A 20,231-nucleotide genomic window follows, 5' to 3' on the forward strand; every position below is an offset into this window, starting at 1 on the left:
TTTTATTTATGTATTTGTATTTTTATTATGTTAACTTTAATTTTTTCTAGTAATAAGTTTATTAATGTTTATTTTTTATTTTTTTGATGGCTGTGTAAGTTTTTGCCTGGCATTTAATGTTTGTCTGTCTTATGTGTATGTATACCGCCGTGAGTCCCTACGGGAAGAGAGGGTGGTCTATAAAAAAGTATTATTATATAAATGCAAGGAAAAATAAAAACCCAACAATCCTAATGCATCAAAATACCCAAGGGAACATTGAACCAGGACTTGGGCCGATTGGAAGATTCCAGTCCCATCTTATTCCAAGAACGTTGGAAATTACTTAATGTGGAGCCATCCTGGCTTCTCCCTTTACGCGGGAAGAAAAGGCTAGTGCCCAATTCTAACCCTCTAGAGCCTCTATAGCTTTGAGTTATGGTTGCTCTACACTAGGAGAAACTGGTATTTACACTGGTATTTAAAAAGTGTAGGGGTGATCCATCTGCATACTGACCTCAGTGGTCAGTACAGATGGGACCTCTGTTGTGATCCTGGAAAATGAATTTGGGACTGCAAAATCCATAATTCTGTAGGAACAATGGTTAATAGATATGCTATCTGTGGAATTTGGGAAGCTGTAGACCAACAAAGGAAGTTTTTCGAGCTCTTTGCATCTTTCTCTCTACCCTTTGAGTTGAAAAATGCAGAGACTAAAGATTAAAGGATGAGTTTTATCAGTGGCAAAGTTTATAGCAATATCTTTGCTGTTCCCTGAATTAACTGTGTTCACTTTGGCTGCAAGGAAGAGCAGAAGGCAGGGAAGTAGGAAATGGAGGTCAAATAATCTATTAGCAGCATACGAAGGGATGCCCAGTGAAGTGGGGATGTTCCCTTCCACCATGAAAGGGTATTCTTATGTATTTTATTTATATCCCAACATGTCTAGCAAAATAAGGCATTCAAAGAAGCTAAAAACAAAAACAAAATCTGAATCCAAATATTAAGAGAGAACCAATGACTTAAAAAGCATAAGAAATATAGAGCCTCCTTCAAGAGGGGCCAGGTTTATATGCTAAAGGCCTGGATGAATTAAAAAAATGCCTTCGTTTGTGAATGAAGGATAGCAGCCTACCAACTCTCCTTTAGCAAGAAGCTGCAAAGTTTAGAAATGGCTCTGGTTCAAAGCAGTGGAGGAGAGAGGAGTGTTGGAGCTGAACCAGGGACAATCTATGAAATTCTTTGTCCATTTGCTGTCATGCCTTCTAAACATGTCTCCTAAGGATGATGTGAAGTCAGGATAAGATAATAGCTGTGTTTACTAGTCATGTGCATTCAGGCTTTACCTTCATCCGTTTCGTGTCCCAGCTTTTGGTGGGACCCCCAATCCGTTTTCTCTGAGCCTCCCGAAATCAGGAGTAAGCTACTCATTTTTTGTTTACGAGCCCGAAATATCCATTATCTTTGGCCCATTATTGGGGGGGGGGGCTACACCCATAGACCCAAAGTGCCTGCAGCTGAGCGCTGAATAAGAAGTGCTCCTTGTTGCGCTAAGCGTATTTCAGTCAAGTCCAATGCAGAAGACACAATAACATTGCACCCAGGCAAGAGGAAAAAAAACCCAGAAAAACTTTACTCCTATCAGCAGATTTAAAACATAAACTTGCAATGTTACAAACAGTGCAACAAACTTACAATAATCTTTGTAAGCAATACAGAATAAGGCTTCTTCATCTCCATCCAAATGAGAGAGCAGTAGAAATGGTTGAGCAAACTCCCTGAGCAAAGGCTCCTCAGAGCAAAAGCTGAACTGTATTCTAAAAACCATACAGTTATATCACCAGGTGTGCTCCAAACTTACTAGTTGACCTACATTAGCAGCTGCACATAATAATTAACAGCATAAGGTTTTCTTTAACACACACACATACTTGATCCTGTTACGTCTTAGTGTAACACTCCTTACTCAGCGCTTGGCTGCAGGCCCTCTGAAGCCTGGGCACATAGCCCCAAAGCTTGCACCCATAAGCCCAAAGTTCTGGGGTGCCTGGAGCCAAGTGCCGAGTAAAGAGCACTTCTTACTCGGTGCTTGGCTGTAGGTCCTGCCAGGCCCCAGGCAATTGATCCGAAAAGCAGGCTTGGAGCTGGTACCCACTCCTGCTTGCCTTTCGTTTAGAGTCTATTTTCGTTCCAGGAGGGGCCTTCCTGTTTCGTGTCATCCGAATGGACAGAACGAAATGGAAACCCGAATCAAACAGATGGGACAAATTTCAGGCCCATAACTAATGTTTACTCCTTTGCAATCTTTCAAGTAAAGAGAAGTTGCAACATGCTTCAATAAGCCTTTGGGAACTGATTGCAACGGGCTTTAATGGTGTGCTGGCTTGTTCATTTTTTATGTTCTGTTTGTAATGTGTTGTTAAGCCATTTAAAATCTATAGATTGTTTAATTGCATTTTAAAATATCTTTTATAGGTTTTATTGATGCTTTTGTTTTCAATATTTTGTAAATTACCTGGGCTATAGCTGATGAGAACAATGGCACATTTATACTACTGTATAAAGAAAGTCAAGAGCTCAGGAATATTAGTTTGTGGACTACCACTTAACTCTTGTTGTCATCCAAACCACTTTGTAGTAACATATCTTCTCCCTATTCCCTTCTGATGGGGAGGAGAAAGGAGAAGACAGGAACGTTAGACTTGGGCTGAGATTTATTCCATTTCAGAATCTGTCAATATTTGTTTTCACTACTAAAACTTGGTCTCCTTCCACAGAAGCACCTTCGGGAGTCTTGCTCTCATTTCAAATAGACAGCAATGCTAATGGATCGGTTGCTGTGGAACTGCATTGCCAAGGCACCTTTAACCCAGTGGAGATTAAATGGTTTCGGGACCAGCAGCCGCTGCTTTCCACCAGTGATCGCTATCAGCTTAGCCCGGATAGGACACACTTCACCATCTGGAACTTCACAGCCCCAGAGGATTTAGGGGATTACAGGGTCATCTGCTCCAATCCATTGGGATCTCAACAGTCCAGTTTAACTGTCATTGGTAAGATCTTTGCAGTCTTGGATAACACAGAAGTTCAGATCCTATCCAAGTCTTAGAGGTCATTGAACTCCCAATGCCAATTCCTCACTGTCTGTAAATAGGAGCTGGAGCTTTGGTATATTTGGAGCTTGGAAGTAGCTTTCCCAGCAAAATGTCTTCAGAAGCACTTTAACTACTTGCTGGGTTGGTCTCCCTTCATTTCTTTTAAAACTCTCCTACCAGATACATCCTACCTCTGTTCATGCCCAGCGTTTATTTTTTAAAATTTTAAACGATTACATTTGGCCCGACCATTGGTTTTTTAAATCCTTGCATGTTATTGTTTATATGTGAGTTATATTAATTGTATTGTTTTATTTGCTTATTGGTTTTTGTTTTATTGATGTGTTGTTGGACTTGGCCTCATGTAAGCCATTCCGAGTCCCCTTGAGGAGATGGTGGCGGGGTATAAATAAAGTATTATTATTATTATTATTATTATTTTCTTGTTTGAAAGATTGGACTCTTAATTCTTGTCCCCTCCCTCCTGGCCTTATTTATTTATTTACTACATTAATAGTCTTCAGAAAGAGAGTGAAAATGGGGCTTTGGGATCAAACCTTGGGAGAAATACAAGAGAAAAATATGGAATATTTTTAATGACTATTAGAATGTCCCTGGATAACGATTGTGAATGGCATGGTTTTTTTATAATGGATGTAATGTTTTAAACTGTTTTAATGTGTATTAATTTTAATCTTAATTTAAATGTTTATTTTTATTGTATGTTGTTTAAAGCATTTAATAGTTACCTATGTGTAAGCTGCCTTGAGTCCCCTTCAGGGTTCAGAAGGGCAGGGCATACATATGGTAAATAAATAAATAATAATTGTAGAACACATTTACCACTGTTACCTTCCAAGATTCAGAACGTTTCACTCATCCACTGATTTTTTGGGGGATTTTTAAAAAGTTTTTTGAACTTTTATTTTTTATTTTAAAAAAACTACAAGCACTATCTCCTTGAATTTCTCTACAATGACACAACATAACCAGGGCATCATTTCCCCCCAAGTTTCAGAAAGATTCGCGCATCTACTGAAACAGTGATCCCCTTGAATTTCTCTATAATGTATCTTATGGTTGGCTAGGATAGAGTGGAGAATAGTTTTTGAAAACTACTAAAGCTTTGGGACTATTTCCCCAGTCACCCCAGCAAATGCATATCAGATTAAATAACTAAGATAAATTTCCCACCCACAGAATGGTTTTGGGGGGAAAAAAATTCTGGTCCCAGCAGTCACTCCTTAGCAGAATCAATAAGAAATTAAATTACAGAAGTAAAATAAAATAAATATGGAAGTCTCCCAGGGGTCTGGATTCGTCCTAATAGCAGTCAATCACTCAGTCCTCCTAGCCACTCTCAATGTAGCCTACTGCGTGCCTAGCCTTCAAAGGGGCATGGCCGTGGCACTGCCTCCTCTCCCCCACACTCAATCCTAATAGGTTGATAGGCACCCCAAGTTTGACTTTGCCTCTCAGTACAGTTTTCTTGCTCTGGAAGTTAAAACTGCGCCATGGAGAGAGTTACGATGCTTATGCAATTTATGCAAAAGTACTGGGTGAAAGTTTTGATTCATAAGTTTTTGGCGTGGACACCACCCACATTTATTAATATCAAGTTGTATATATGAATCTTATGAAATAGATCTGATATGTGATGCGCAAACGACTTTTTGCACAGCCCAATAACACACCCTTGGAGGGAGCCGTGGTGACGCAATGGGTTAAACCCTTGTGCTGGCTGAAGGTCGGCAGTTCGAATCCGTGAGATGGGGTGAGCTGCTGTCTGTCAGCTCCAGTTTCCCATCGGAGACATGCAAGAAGCCTCCCACAGAATGGTGACACACCTGGATGTCCCCTGGGCAATGTCTCCATAGACCAATTTTCTCACACCAGAAGCAACTTGCAGTTTCTGAAGTCACTTCTGACACGATAAAAAAACAAACCCTTGGGGGTCTCTCAATCATAGTGTCACCATAATTTGAAGTTGACTTGATGGCAGGTTCTTCTCTCGTTCCCGCCCGCATCTCAAGTGCAACTTGCGGGGACGAGAGAGAGAGGGCTTTCTCTGTGGTGGCCCCCTGGCTCTGGAACTCACTCCCCAGTGATATTAGGCAAGCCCCCATGCTAGCAATCTTCAGGAGGAATTTGAAAACCTGGCTATTCCAATGTGCCTTCAGTGATTGAATGAAAGAAACTCCCTGGCCAAATTTTGCACTAAATGTCCTTAGAAGCACTTTATTTATGGTTTGTGCAATTGAATCCTCCCTCATTCTCGGATCCTCATCCTGATAATTTATATTGCCCTATCTCCCAGTGTTTTTAAAATTTTAGCTTTGAATGTGGCCCTGCCCAGTGAAATTTTCTGTATTTAATTGCTTGTTCTGTACTGTCTGCATCGTTTATTTTATTTCTTTGCATTTTATGTTTTTTATTTCTGGTATTGTTATGTGTTTTTATTATAGTATATGTACTTTACTGATGGGTGTGGCCCCATGTAAACCACACCGAGTCCCCCTGGGGGAGATGGAGTGGGGTATAAATAAAGTATTATTATTATTATTATTATTATTATTATTATTATCATTATTATGGCAGTTGGTACCAACAAAGGCGTTCTTCTAGATTGGCGAACCTGTGTTTGCCTTCATCATCATTGCTTTCCTATAATCCCCCAGAGAGAGAGCAAAAAAGGAGAAATTGAAAACCGCTTCTATAACTATCATCAGAAAAATTCCGCACTAGGAACTGTGGTCCTTGATCTCTGATCCATGAATCTATTTTGACCCAAAGCTTATCTGTTTCCTTCTCTTGGCAGGTCCTTCCATCTCTAATTGGACTTTATCCCATGGACCTTATCCTGGTTCTGCTTACCTGAATTGGACAGTCCCTAAAGGATCAGTGGTTACTAGCTTTTGGATCCAGATGCATAGTGCTAAGCAAAGCCGTTCTGGGGAGGAATGGAAGACGGTGGAAGTCTTAGCTGCTACCAACAGATCTACTACTCTTTTGGGACTGCAGCCCCAAACGCCACATTCCTTCCAGATTGTGCCTTACTTGGGGTCCCAGGCTGGCAATGCATCTCATGTTCAAATCCTCCATCCACCAGGTTTGTATTCCTGACTTTAGTAAACATGTAGTTCAAAGGGATTTCTGTTTTGTATAGCCTTGCAATTAGGATTAGTAAACTTCCTGACTCATAACAAAATGTGCTAGCTTGCTAGTAACATATGCATGTGCTTATGTGTATATGTGCCTTCGACTTATGGTAACCCAGTGGGTTTTCATAGGCAACAATAACTCAGAGGTGGCTTTGCTATTTTTCCCCTCTGAAATATAGTCTGCAGCCGCTCGCATTCAGTGGCAGTCTCCCATCCAAGTACTAATCAAATATGACACTGCTTAGCTTCCAAGATCACATGGGATATAATGCCTTTAGGATATTTAGGGCACCCCATCATCATCATCATCATCATCATCGCCATCATTATTTCTTACCTGCCTCTCTTTATGGATGGAGGTGGAAAACAACAACACATTAAACACATAACAGTTTAACACAGTGTTTCTCAACCTGGATTTATATGATTTATATGAGCTGATCTCAATTAATGGCTTGTATAAGGAGAAAAAGGAGAAGATACTTATTTATCACATCTTCATAAAGCCAGAAAGGACAACTATATCAGCCCCCCAGAGACCTTGGAGGGCTGCACCCCTCTCTATCTTCCCTAGCAAAGATTTATCGAAAAAATGCTCTGGGGGGTGGGGTGAGGGGGGGGGGCAGATGGGTCATGAAAGACCACCAGAAAACATAATATTTTCTCTTGGTCGTGGGGGTTCTATGTGGGAAGCTTGGCCCACTTCTATCGTTGGTGGGGTTCAGAATGCTCTTTGATTGTAGGTGAACTATAAATCCCAGCAACTACAACTCCCAAATCTCAAGGTCTATTTTCCCCAAACTCCATCAGTGTTCACATTTGGGCATATTAAGTATTGCGGTTTGGTTGAAATCCATCATTGTTTGAGGCCCCTTCCACAGAGCTCAATAAAATACCACATTATCTGTTTTGAACTGGAATATATGGCAGTGTGGACTCAGATAACCTAGTTGAAAGAAGATATTGTGGGATTTTCTGCCTTGATATTCTGGGTTATATGGCTGTGTGGAAGGGCTCTGAGTCAACAGTGCTCTCTGGATGTAGGTGAACTACAACTCCAAAACCTAAGGTCAATGCCCACCAAACCCTTCCAGTGTTTTCTGTTGGTCAAGGGAGTTCTGTGTGCCAAGTTTGGTTCAATTCCATCGTTGGTGGAGTTAAGAATGCTCTTTGATTGTAGGTTAACTATAAATGACAGCAACTACAACTCCCAAATGACAAAATCAAACCCACCAGTATTCAAATTTGGGCATATTGGGTATTTGTGCCAAATTTGGTCCAGTGGATGAAAATACATCCTGCATATCAGATGTATACATTACAATTCACAACAGTAGCAAAATTAGTTATGAAGTAGCAACAAAATAATTTTATGGTTGGGGTCAGCACAACATGAGGAACTGTATTAAGGGGTCGCGGCATTAGGAAAGTTGAGAACCACTGGTTTAACATTCCCAACAAAGGATTCCCCCAGGTAGCAACCAGCCAGGGTTTGAAGCTGCAGTGCCATTAAATGCTAATCAAGGTGGCCAACTGCAACAGTTGCACTTGCCTCAAGCAGACAAGAGTTCTTTCTCCAACTCTGGACTTTCCACAGATATATAAACCTCGCTTGCCTAGTTTCCAATAGACCTCATAACCTCTGAGGGTGCCTGCCATAGATGTGGGTGAAACATCAGGAGAGAATGCCTCTGGAACATGGCCACAGAGCCCGGAAAACTCACAGCAACCCAGTTTTAAAAGCATATGTATAAAACCTATGCATATAAAAACTTCAATGCAGACTTTGGAATCCAAATGTTAGACATCATCTGAATAAGCCACCCAGAAGAGGCATATCTTGAAAACTGTATCCAGTTATTAAATCTCTTCCAGCAGGTCATTCCACAGTCCGAAAGTGGCTGAAGAAAATGTCCTTTAGGTCAGTAAAACTAATTGCACAAAAATAAATTTAGATCCAGGGAAGTATTGTCTAGATCCAGGGAAGTCATGCTACCCCTCTATTCTGCCTTGGTTAGACCACATCTGGAATACTGTGTCCAATTCTGGGCACTACAATTGAAGGGAGATGTTGACAAGCTGGAATGTGTCCAGAGGAGGGCGACTAAAATGATCAAGGGTCTGGAGAACAAGCCCCATGAGGAGCGGCTTAAAGAGTTGGGCATGTTAAACCTGAGGAAGAGAAGGCTGAGAGGAGACATGATAACCATGTATAAATATGTGAGAGGAAGTCATAGAGAGGAGAGAGCAAGCTTTTTTTCTGCTGCCCTGGAGACTAGGACGCGGAACAATGGCTTCAAACTACAAAAAAGGTGATTCCATCTGAACATTAGGAAGAACTTCCTGACTGTGAGAGCTGTTCAGCAGTGCAACTCTCTACCCTGGAGTGTAGTGGAAGCTGGATGGCCATCTGTCGGGGGTGCTTTGAATGCGATTTTCCTGCTTCTTGGCAGGGGGTTGGACTGGATGGCCTTCAAGGTCTCTTTCAAGACTATGATTCTATTACTTAAAGACACAGTAGCCCATCAAAATACTTGACCACTGGTCAGGCTATTTGCAGTTTCTGGGAGCTGGTTGATCAACATCTGAGGATTCATTGTACTATTTCATTCAGATTTAAGAGTTAAAAAGGTGTTGAAAAGTGTGCAGTACGCCCTTTTGTTCCAATGAGTATTGCATGGCATTAATTTCAATGTGTAACAAAACCATCCAAATATTTACTGAGTGCTATATATGGCTAACAAGGTGAGAGAACAGGGGCTAAAGGGACGTAAATATCTAGCTGCATGGGGCAGAAATGGTAAGCGAGCATACAACGTTAGTGTGCCTAACATCCAGAGCTTGAAAATAATTTGCCGCTCCTAAATATATTTTTAATAGCAATAGTTTGAAAGTCTTTATTTGAATTATTATATCATAACAATGGTATAACGGCTTGAGTAACAATTAATGCTTCGTGTTGCTTTAATTTGTTACTGGGTGGTGGTGGTAATTTTTTTATTTTTTGGTCGAGGGTGGCCTATTGTGAACATTCCCAGCAATTTTAATTGTTTTTCTATAATTAAAATTAGCATGTTGCTAATCCATTACTAATTATTATCACCATGAATTAATTTTATAATTGTCACGAAACCAAGTAAAAAATTAATTTCTGAATTAATGGGAATGGATTAATTTTAAGACTAACACTGCTAGATTCAGTGAACATGCCTGCATCAGGAACATGACATACAGGCTAAGGTGAGAGCCATATTTTTAAAATATGTATGATTTCTGGTGAGAATGGAGTTTGTAATAGCCGAAGTAATTTACTGAGATGTTTATTTCACAGCCTGAAAGGGGAGAAAAATCATCTAATTTGCAAAAACTTCCCAGTTTGGTCACTTGAAGGGAGTGTTTATTCACTGCAGGTGACCACAGGAGAGTCTATAACAAGTCTGATTGAGGAAAAGGAGCAGAGAAGCCAGGTTTTAGGGGACTGGAATGCGCAGAAAGGCAGTGAAAGCATTTGAATGGCTTAACATAATTTAACACCTGTGCTAAGCATTCACACCTACTGCTTTAAAAAAGCACTTCAGCGCCATTTAAAATGCTTTACCGCCGTTGTTAAAAATAAAGATCTCTAGCATAAAGCAGAATAAAGTAGAACTTCAACCAATATTCTCCTGTTTTAATTTTGTGGTCAAAATTATTACTATCAGAGGATCAGAGATATTTCCTGCTGAAGCCTCTAAAACTATGTGAATATTTGCCTTTTCCCCAATTCCATTTGCAGCCATTGCGACACCTCTTTCCACCTCGGTGCTGTATTTTCTCTCTATATAACTCAGTGTTCTTCCTGGGAGAGTTTATAGGGATGATCGCAAGCTATATTCTATACAATAAGGTTTATATTAGAGCTTGGGAAGTTACTTTTGAACACAATAGTCATGCTGGCTAGAATATAGCCAGTCATAATATAACGGACAAGTGACTAAATGGAGATTCTGTTAGAAATCAGTTGATCAGACGGCCAATTCTCTCACACCAGGAGTCACTCCTGACACGACAAAAAAAAAATCAGTTGATGAGTGTGTTAACTGAAAATGCAAAGCATGAAGCTGATTGGTTAGACCAGGGGTGCTCAAACTAAGGTCCGAAGGCCAAATACGGCCCTCCAAGGTCATTTACTCAGCCCTCGCTCAGGGTCTACCTAAGTCTGAAGCTACTTGAAACCACACAACAACAAAAATCCTGTCTCATAAGAAAAAAGCAGGCCCACACTTCCCATTGAAATGCTAATAAGTTTATATTTGTTAATTGTTGTATTGTTTTTAAGTCTTTTTTTACACTGCAAATAAGATATGTGCAGTGTGCATAGGAATTCATTCATGTTTTTTTTTCCAAATTATAATCTGGCCCTCCAACAGTTTGAGGGATTGTGGCCTGGCCCTCTGTTTAAGAAGTTTGAGGACCCCTGGGTTAGACCATGCCTGGGGAGCTAGCTGAGCCTGGGAATTATGGCAACAGTTACATATTTTAGGGTTGAGCTGTGCAGGAGCTTAGACAGAGAGACAGTTCTTGCTTCTTGAGCTGCTGGAAGGAGATCTTCCACATGGACACCGAATGATCATTTGAATCTCTTTCAAAAGAATATTGTGTGAGTCAGTGCAACTGATCACATGATTGTGCAGTATTCCCTCACTTATCATGGGTGATCTGTTTCAGGACCACCCGCAATAAGTGAAAATCCATGAAGTAAGGACGCTCTATCCACTTGGCAGCGGCTTCGTTTTCTTTGCCAAGTCTGCTGCTTGCCCCTTGGAGGCCCCTTGGGCGCCATTTATGGCACTGCCAGGCTGGACTAAGGCCTCGTCTGAGACCTCAGCCCAGCCTGGCAGTGCCATCAACAGAGCCCAAGGGGCCTCCGAGGCAGCAAGCTGCACACTCAGCGAAGAGGACAAGGCCACTGCTGAGTGGATGGAGAAAAGCCCCAGAGTAAGGCCTAGCACCTTGGTCCTCCTCCCCTCCTCCTCCTCCTCCCCCCCCCCCCCCGTGGCTCCCCCTCCCCCCTCGCCCCTCTTATTGTGGACTCGCGAAACAGTGAGCCTGCAATAAACGAACCGTGATATAGCGAGCGAACACTGTATACGTGTTGCTCTACATTACAAGTAGTAAACTACTTGTTCTGTACTGATCATTTGCATGGTATATTTTCTTTCTCTGGCAAGACAGTGTGTGGACTGATAAAAATGTGAACCACGCATGATTTTCCTTACGCCACAGATTCAAGGAGTTGTAGTCCACCAAGTGACTTTTAAAAGCCCTATAAAAGTATGTCACTGCCACACTATGCATATGAGAAAGGAGTCTCGGGCTTTCTGGGAGCTGTAGTCCAAAAAGGACCTTTACCTAGACCTGGTTGGAAAACCGTTGCATTTAATTCTGCCTTCTTCTTCCTTGCAGTTGCCAGTCTGAGTGGTGGCGCCATTGCTGGAATTGTGATTGGCTCAGTCTTTGGGATGCTTCTGCTCCTTGTCCTCCTGTTCTTGCTGGCCTGGATGATTTGGCTCATTTGCCATCGGAGAGGTGAGCTGTACTGTGTTAAGCAGTCAGATACAAAGGATTTGGTTCATCCATAATCTGACATTGGCCAGGCAGAAGAAATGTTGTATAATAAGGAATGGCTACCATCAAATTACCTTCTTTCAACCAATTGGATTAGCAAACATTAAATTACTGTGTAGGGAGCCTCAGGTGGTGCAATGGGTTAAACTCTTGTGCCAGCAGGACAGTTCAAATGCAGGTTTCAATTCCCAGTATCACTTACGGTCAGTCAAGTTTATTCTGTGTTAATGCACCATAATAAAGTAGGCATTTGCGCACCATAATCAAGAAGTTCTGCCTGAGGGGTTCAAAATGCATTTCTTAAGATTTCCTATTTTTCCTATTTTTCTAGGGGCTTTTGAGTATATATCTGCCATGCAAAAACATTTAGCTGGAGAGAGATATTCTTTAAAAAATTCCACATGTTTGATATTTAAAGTAGCAGTATTGCGGGGAGGGGTGGGGTGGAGTCATCAGATACCAGAATAGGAGCATTTCACAATGCAATACTTTATTGCAGGCTTTGTTAGTATAGTTGTCCCTCCTTATCCACTGATTCAATCATCCTCAGTTTGAAAAAAATAAAAAAATAAAAAGCAAGCCTTGTTTTTGGCATTTTATACAAGAGATACCAAGTTGCAAGTTCACTTTATTATTGTCAGTGACCAGTTTGAGAGAAGAGGGATGTAAAGGGATGTAGTCCCATGCAAGCATAAGGGTTAAAAAGATTTAAGACTTTAAAATAGGTGTGTCATTGTTAGGACATTGAGATCTAAAGTAAAACCAATATACAGGATTATATTAAAACCAAAGGGATACCTTTTTGCAGTGCCATTGTATATAATGGGTCTAGCACATCCACAGAATTTGGTATCCACGGGCGGTAGTTGTGTGGAGATCCTGGAATCAACCCCTAAGCCAAAACCAAGGTTATAACAATATCTGTTATAGAACTCCGGTATGCTGATGACAAGGTCGTCTGTGCATATTCAGAAGAAGACCTACAAGCCACTCTAAACACCTTCGCCGAAGCATACGAGAAGCTCGTCCTGTCAATGAACATCGAGAAAACCAAAGTGCTATTCCAGCAGTTACCAGCCAATACCTCTCCAATGCCAGAAATACAGCTTAATGATATAACATTAGAAAATGTTGATCATTTCCGCTACCTTGGCAGCCACCTCTCCACAAACATCAACATTGACACTGAAATATAACACCGCCTGAGCTCTGCGAGTGCAGCTTTTTTCCAAATGAAGCAGAGAGTGTTTGTGGACTGGGACATCCATAGGGATACCAAGGTGCTTGTTTATAAAGCTATTGTCCTCCCAACCCTGCTATATGCCTGCAAAACGTGGACAGTCTACCGACGTCACATGCAACTCCTGGAACGATTCCATCAGTGCTTCCTCCGGAAAATCCTGCAAAACTCTTGGGGAAACAAGCAGACAAATGTCAGCGTGCTGGAAGAAGCAAAGACCAGCAGCACTGAAGCGATGGTCCTCCACCATCAACTCTGCTGGACCAGTCACGTTGTTTGTATGCCCAACCACCATCTCCCAAAGCAGTTGCTCTACTCTGAACTCAAGAATGGAAAACGGAATGTTGGTGGGCAGGAAAAGAGATTTAAAGATGAGCTCAAAGCCAACCTTAAAAACTCTGGCATAGACACTGAGAACTGGGAAGCCCTGGCCCTTGAGCGCTCCAGCTGGAGGTCAGCTGTGACCAACAGTGCTGTAGAATTTGAAGAGGCACGAATGGAGGGAGAAAGAGAAATGTGCCAAAAGGAAGGTGCATCAAGGCAACCCCTACTGGGACCGCCTTCCACCTGGAAACCAATGCCCTCACTGCGGGAGAAGATGCAGGTCAAGAATAGGGCTCCACAGTCACCTACGGACCCACCAGCACATTGATCTTGGAAGACTATCCTACTCGGACAAGGAGGGATCACCTAAGTAAGTAAAGTGTATATAATGGGACTAGCACATCTGCATACTTTGGTATCCACAGGCAGTAGTTGAGTGGAGATCCTGGCACCAACCCACAAGGTCCACTGCAGTAATAAATACTTAGAATGCAACCAATAAGTAAATGAATAAGAAAGCATGTGATGTTGTTCTAAACTAGTCATAGCTAATGAGGATCCATAGATGTCAGCTATTTAGGACTGAACTGTATGTGTATCTAAACATAATCCAGTGGCTAGAAAGAAGTCCCTGGTACATTTTCCAGAATGACTTTGAGCATGAAGGGATGGTCAGCCTCTTGATGAAAAACCATAGTGATCTTGACTTTGTCCTTTGCAGCAAAGAACAAGAAAATTCCACTTGAGAGTCAGCAGCACTATCTGTCACGTCAGGTGAATCAAATAATACGCTTATATTCTCTCAGTCTTTCTCTCTCTTTCTCTCTCTTTGTTTGAGTGCAATGTGAATATGTGTTAGGGATGTACAGACATTTTTGCTATTTCTAAGATTCTACTCAAGGCTGTCCATCTTGCTAAAGTGAGATGGCATCTCAAGGATTTTGCATCCCTCTTGGGATGTATCCTGTAGCTCAAAATGAGACTTTTCTTGGTCACGGACAGAGCTTTCCCAATTTATACAAAATTTGCTTTGTATAAACTTCTCTTTCCGCGAAAAACATGTAGTATTTTCTCTTCTTGTGAATCTTAACACATACGCACAGCAAGTACGAGACAAATTGAATGACCACAAAGACAAACACACATACAAACCTTTCAATTGGCATTAATATTTTGGGTGCTTGGCAGTTTTTCATTGTTACAGAAAAATGCAACACTCACTTTGATGAGTTAACAGTGGTGAGTCCCCTCAACATACACAAAAAGCAAGCAAACCAACCTGGTAAATGGAGAAATTGGTTCAGGGATTAATGTTCTTTCCTTTATTTCACCATCTCTTGATTCTTCTGAGAATGACCCTTTGAGGTAATGGAATTAATGAAATTATTTTTAGCTATATAATCACCTGTGCACAAAGAACATGGATGAATGGTATCACCTATGAAAAATTAATATAACCGAGCCAAGTTACCTTGTCAAGCTGATTTCATGTATTTATTCCTTTGTTACACATACATCTTATTTTTCCAAGCAAAGCTGTTGTTTCACTCACTTATAGCTACACAACAACCTGGTGAGGTAGGCAAGTTGTGATTAATAGCAATACTATTTCCCAGTGTTGTGGCTCAGTGTTTAGGCTGCGAACTGGATGTCACTTCAGCCCTGCATCACACTAAGCTATGCATAGCTAGGTAACCTTTGGCTTTCAGAGATACACTAGAATTCCCATCAAGGTTCACCAATGGATAGGTTTCTAGGGCTGATGGTACCTGACATTCAGTGTGTGGAAACCCATGTATTCAATAGACTTGGGCCAAAATCACTGTTAACAAAAAGATTTGTAGTTTTCGGAAGGCCGTTTTTGTTTAATTTCCAAAAAAACAGAAAGGAGAAGAGAGAAACGAAAAGACCAGTGAAACTGATTCAGAGATATTTTCAGAAAGAGTTAAGTCCACAAAATACCTGATGCAAGGGGATCTGCCACAGTTTTTTCTCTCCCCCAGCAGAAGAAACCGCCTCCATTTTTTCTTGGAAAGTGACCTTCTCCTCCAGAGAGAGCCCTGGGAACTCGCTTTCCCAGTGGCACTTGTTGGGAATCAAGAGCTGTTAGGCTCAAAAATAACCCTCTCTGGGGGTGATTCCACCAAAAATATAGCAGAGTGCAGGATGCAGAGTAAATAAGCAACAGAAACTTACATGTAGTGAGCAAGGATTGACTTCCATTCAGCAGGATGGAACAGGATTGCAGATCCACAACTCATAGGATCAAAAACAATATGTTTATTAAAGATAAAAGAAATCCATTTTAGATAGGAAAGGTTCTTGGAACTGACTAGCTTCACTGAGCTATCGTCTAAGGAAAAAGAAAAAGGAAAAATAATAAAAGTTACTATATCTACTACATCTTTGCTTAGACAATGGCAAGATGCTTCCTCACTCTAGAAAAGACAAAGGAAGAAGAGACCTGAAAATGGAGACAGGCCACATGGCCAGCCCAGGACAATAAAAATACCTTTAAAGGGGGAAGTTACTTTTCCCTATAGGATTACATTCCTAGGTATTCAAATGGGGAGGAGATAGTGCCATGCAAAGATCAGTGAGACAATTCCCCTTTTTAACCCCTCCTTAAACAACCTAGCTAAAGGAACTAGGGAAGGAATCCCTAAGTCTATCTAGACTAACTACTCATTGAGAGCTGGAGACTTGTGCAGTCAGGGATGAAACCCAACAGCACTAGCATAGGGTGGCCATTGAAAGTTCCCCTTGGAACATGTTGGGAGTTGAAGTTTTTCTCTTTCTCTGTCCCTCAGCCAATAAAAAGCCTGGTGGTGTCCATGCTCTGATTTGCTGAGGATGGACACAACCAGCGACTACAATTCCCAAATGTTATGGTTAAAATTTAAAATAATTCTTAAAAATCAGTAGTTTGGTGAATTGTTTTGAAAGTTGGAAGGCCTGCAGTTGTAAATGAGGCCTACAACCGAGGTAGGATTCATGCAGATAAACCTTAAAATGGCTGAGAATTGAGCCTTTAAAGTCTCCTATTGTAGCCAATAGGCTGTATCTTTGCTGAATGAAACAGAAAACATCCCTTTCAAGTAACTTTCTGGTAACCAAAATGAGTGGGCAGATGAAAACAGACCTGAAAATGGCATGGCTTTTGGCCCGAATGCACATGCCTAGTATTCAATGGTCTAACATTTGCTTTTTAGCTCCACATAGCTTAGGATCAGGACATCTAAAGGACCACTTTCTCCCATTTGAATCTGCCTGACTTTTATGACCTTTTGGACACTTCTTGGGTGTGCTCAATTCAATAAGGTGCAGTCAATGACTAAGTGTGCAGCTACAGTGTAGAATTATGACAGTTTGATACCACTTTAACTGCCATGGTGAATGCTATGGAGTTGTAGGTTGGTGAGTCACCAGCTCTCTTTGGCACAAAAGCCTAAAGTGCTTGTGAAGCTGTCACTCCCAGGATTGCACACCATTGAGCCATGGCAGTTAAAGTGGTGTCAAACTGCAGTAATTCTACACTGTGGATGCAAGCTAAGGTATAAAGGGGCATTTACAGAGATGGTATCTCTTGGATGGAAGAGCCTCTCTGAGATACCATCTTTTACGATACTTAAGGGCCAGTTCAAACTTCTTTTTAATAAGGTTTTAGATTGAATTATAGTGCACTGCTTAATGGATGTGCCATTTTACCACTTAGAAATTTAGAGCGTTGAGTGCTGTGTAATGATTTTTCCCTGCTGGTTATCTTGTTTCTATTTGTAAGTGCCAAGCACTTTAATTGTTCAACATTATTGCAGTTCGTATGTTTGATTTCATGTACACACATGGAAAAAGTAGCCAATAATTGTGAGAAATGAATCCCACAGCCTAATGAAATGCTCCCTGCTCTCCTTCCTCTCAATGCCATTTCAGTTTCCCAATGGCAACAAACTGGAGTCAAATGATCCTTCTTGGAGGAATTCCTGCTGGTCATCTGGAGACTCGGACATCTATGCCATTACATATGAGAAACACCTGGTCAAATATGGAGGCCCAACCTCTTTGGTAAATCCTGAGACTAACACTTTGCTAAGGGACAGTTTTTAGTGTATTAGATTTTACTTACTTTACTTAGGTGATCCCTCGTAGCTCAAGGATGATGGTCTTCCAAGTGTAGTGTCTTGGTGGTGAGTCCCTAGGTGGCTGTGAAGCCCTATTATTGATCTGCATGTTCTCCTGCAGTGGGGACACCAATTTCCAGGGGAAGGTGATCCTGGTCAGGGTTGGCTTGAATGCCTTCCTCCCTTTTGACACATTTCTCCCTTTTGCCCTTCATTTGTGCCTCTTCAAATTCTGCAGCACTGCTGGTCCCAGCTGACCTCCAGTTAGAGCACTCAAGGTCCAGGGCTTCCCAGTTCTCAGTGTCTATGCCAAAGTTTTTAAGGTTGGCTTTAAGCCCATCTTTAAATGTCTTTTCCTTTCCACCAACATTATGTTTCCCATTCTTGAATTGGGAGTATAGTAATTGCTGTGGGAGACGATGATCGGGCAGTGTTTTAGAAGTAGAGTTGAAAAGGGTTTGCTGCTTTCAAGTTCTCCTACATACAAGTTTCTTTTTTCTCCTGAACACAAAGAAATATGTGAATTTGGACTAGATTCCTCTCAAATAATAAATAAAAGGAAACCCCAAACTCAGGAAATTCATCTGGTGCAGATGTTCCTAATGTGGATTCATTGATGTTATTTCTGGCAGTCATAGTGGTGTTAAGAATGAGGAGATTTTCAGGGTGGCAACCCTCAATCAGCACTATTGTGATTGAACACACAGGGCAATCTAAGAGTTAAACAGTCCAAACTCTTGGTCTGGATGGGCAAATCTATGAATTTTATTTTTTCCAACATTCAGGTTCTAAAATTCTTTCCATTCAAGATGGAAAGAAATTTGCAATTTTTGATAACTTCTTGTCCAAATTTACAGACATTCTCATCCATCCCTGCTTCTGGCAAATTCGATGAAAAATATTGCTTGGGGCAATGGCATTTGTTGGGAATTTGAGCTTCTAGGCTCAAAATAATCCTCACTTGGGGTGATTCCACAAAAAGTATAGCAGAGTTCCAGAAGCACAGTTCATAACCAGCAGAAATTTACATGTGGTGAATTAAGATTAGCTTCAATTCAACAGGATGGTACAGAATTGCAGAGTCACAACTTTAGGCTCAAAAATATATTTATTGAAGTAAAAAGAAAACCATTCTAGATAGACAAGGTCTTGGAACTAACTAGCTTACTAAGCTATCTTATAAGGAAGGTAGAAGGATAAAATAAAATATCCATGCAGCTACATTTTGTCTGGAGAATGACAAAATGCATCCTCACTGAAAGGAAGACAAAGGCAGAAGAAAAAAGGGCCAAAATGGAGAATGATCACAAGACCAACAAGGCAGGGCAATAAAAAAACCTTTAAAGAGGAAGTTACCCCATTCTTCATAAATATTACATTGCTACATCTTCAAAGGGGGGGGGGGGATAAAGTGGCAAGAGAAGAAGAGTAAAGACAGAGCCCCTTCTGGGATAAGTATGCATAGGAATGTGGTGGAAGGAATCCCTCACTCTAATCCTGTCTAGTCTAGCTACTCATTGAGGACTGGAGACTTGTACACTCAGGGGTGAAACCCAACAGCAATGACATCCATTTCAAGCACTTTTCTAACCTGTATTCTCTTTCCTTCCAATCCCTTCCAGCCCATCGGTACCACGGACAGCAGTCTTCCTCTCCCAGCTCCAAGACCTGGACCCAGACAAATACGCAGTGCTACCCAAGTCTGAAGTTGTTATGAGAGCATCTTGGGACGTTGACTCATGAGGAAGCATGTACCCCAAGCTGATAGCCACTGAAACAGGACCCAGGCATCCAAAGATGGAACTATGTCTCCTTCACATGGTTTCCCCATTGAGAAACTGAGCACTGTGTATGAGATCAAGTTCTCTGGAATTAGAAACTTCGGTTTCCTGGAATGCGGATGGCAAATGAGCACAGAAAAGGAACTGAGTTAGCTAAGGCAGTTCCAGAGTGTGGCAGGGGCTCATTCTTTGAGCAGAGGCTGTATGGTCATCTGTCAGGGGTGCTTTGAATGCAATTTTCCTGCTTTTTGGCAGGGGGTTGGACTGGATGGCCCATGAGGTCTCTTCCAACTGTATGATTCTAAGACAGCACTCCAGCTAACCCATGTAAGGGAAGAGTGAAATATTGGGTCTCAGAAGGGCATACTTTGTAGAGGTTGAATACAAAGAATTATGCAGTCACATAAAACAGGGGTGTCAAATGCATTTTCACTGAGGGCCATATCAGCCTTATGGTTGTCTTCAAAGGGCTGTTGAATCCATGGATGGAGAATCCATGGATACAGAGGGCCAACTATATATATGTATATATATATATATATATATATATATATATATATATATATATATACACACACACACACACACACACACACACACACACACGCATATATATACATACACACACACATACACACACACACACAGTGGTCGGTGCTCATTTTTTATTATTCGCCATGCACACCAGGCATAATGGGAATTACAACCTAACAGCACTTGTGGCTCTGAGACTGGGGCATTTCAAAGTCAGACATCCTATTCACAAGACTTCTATCTTAATTCAAACTCCAAGATCCTAACTGAAGAGAACAAACTGCACCCTTCCAATTTTTATTGTATCACAACCCCCATCACCTCTAGTCATGATGTCTGATGATGAATACAGGAGTTGTAATCCAGCATCTGGAGGGCCACACAAAATGACA

At 41.3% G+C, this 20,231-nt stretch overlaps 1 protein-coding gene across 1 annotated transcript in view; it reads left to right on the forward strand.

Annotated features, from left to right (window-relative positions):
- Window positions 1–19,676, forward strand: part of LOC132780645 (V-set and immunoglobulin domain-containing protein 10-like) — a 60,385-nt gene extending 40,709 nt beyond the window's left edge. Inside the window, exons 6-11 of the mRNA XM_067462181.1 lie at window positions 2,757–3,032; window positions 5,893–6,183; window positions 11,681–11,803; window positions 14,128–14,180; window positions 17,337–17,468; window positions 19,147–19,676. Coding sequence (XP_067318282.1) covers window positions 2,757–3,032; window positions 5,893–6,183; window positions 11,681–11,803; window positions 14,128–14,180; window positions 17,337–17,468; window positions 19,147–19,230 — 959 coding nt within the window. The 3' untranslated portion in view covers window positions 19,231–19,676. The remainder of the gene's footprint in view (window positions 1–2,756; window positions 3,033–5,892; window positions 6,184–11,680; window positions 11,804–14,127; window positions 14,181–17,336; window positions 17,469–19,146) is intronic.
- The last annotated feature ends 555 nt before the right edge of the window (window positions 19,677–20,231 follow it).

Source organism: Anolis sagrei, chromosome Y, assembly GCF_037176765.1.
Source record: "Anolis sagrei isolate rAnoSag1 chromosome Y, rAnoSag1.mat, whole genome shotgun sequence".
In the NCBI taxonomy this organism is placed as follows: Eukaryota; Metazoa; Chordata; class Lepidosauria; order Squamata; family Dactyloidae; genus Anolis; species Anolis sagrei.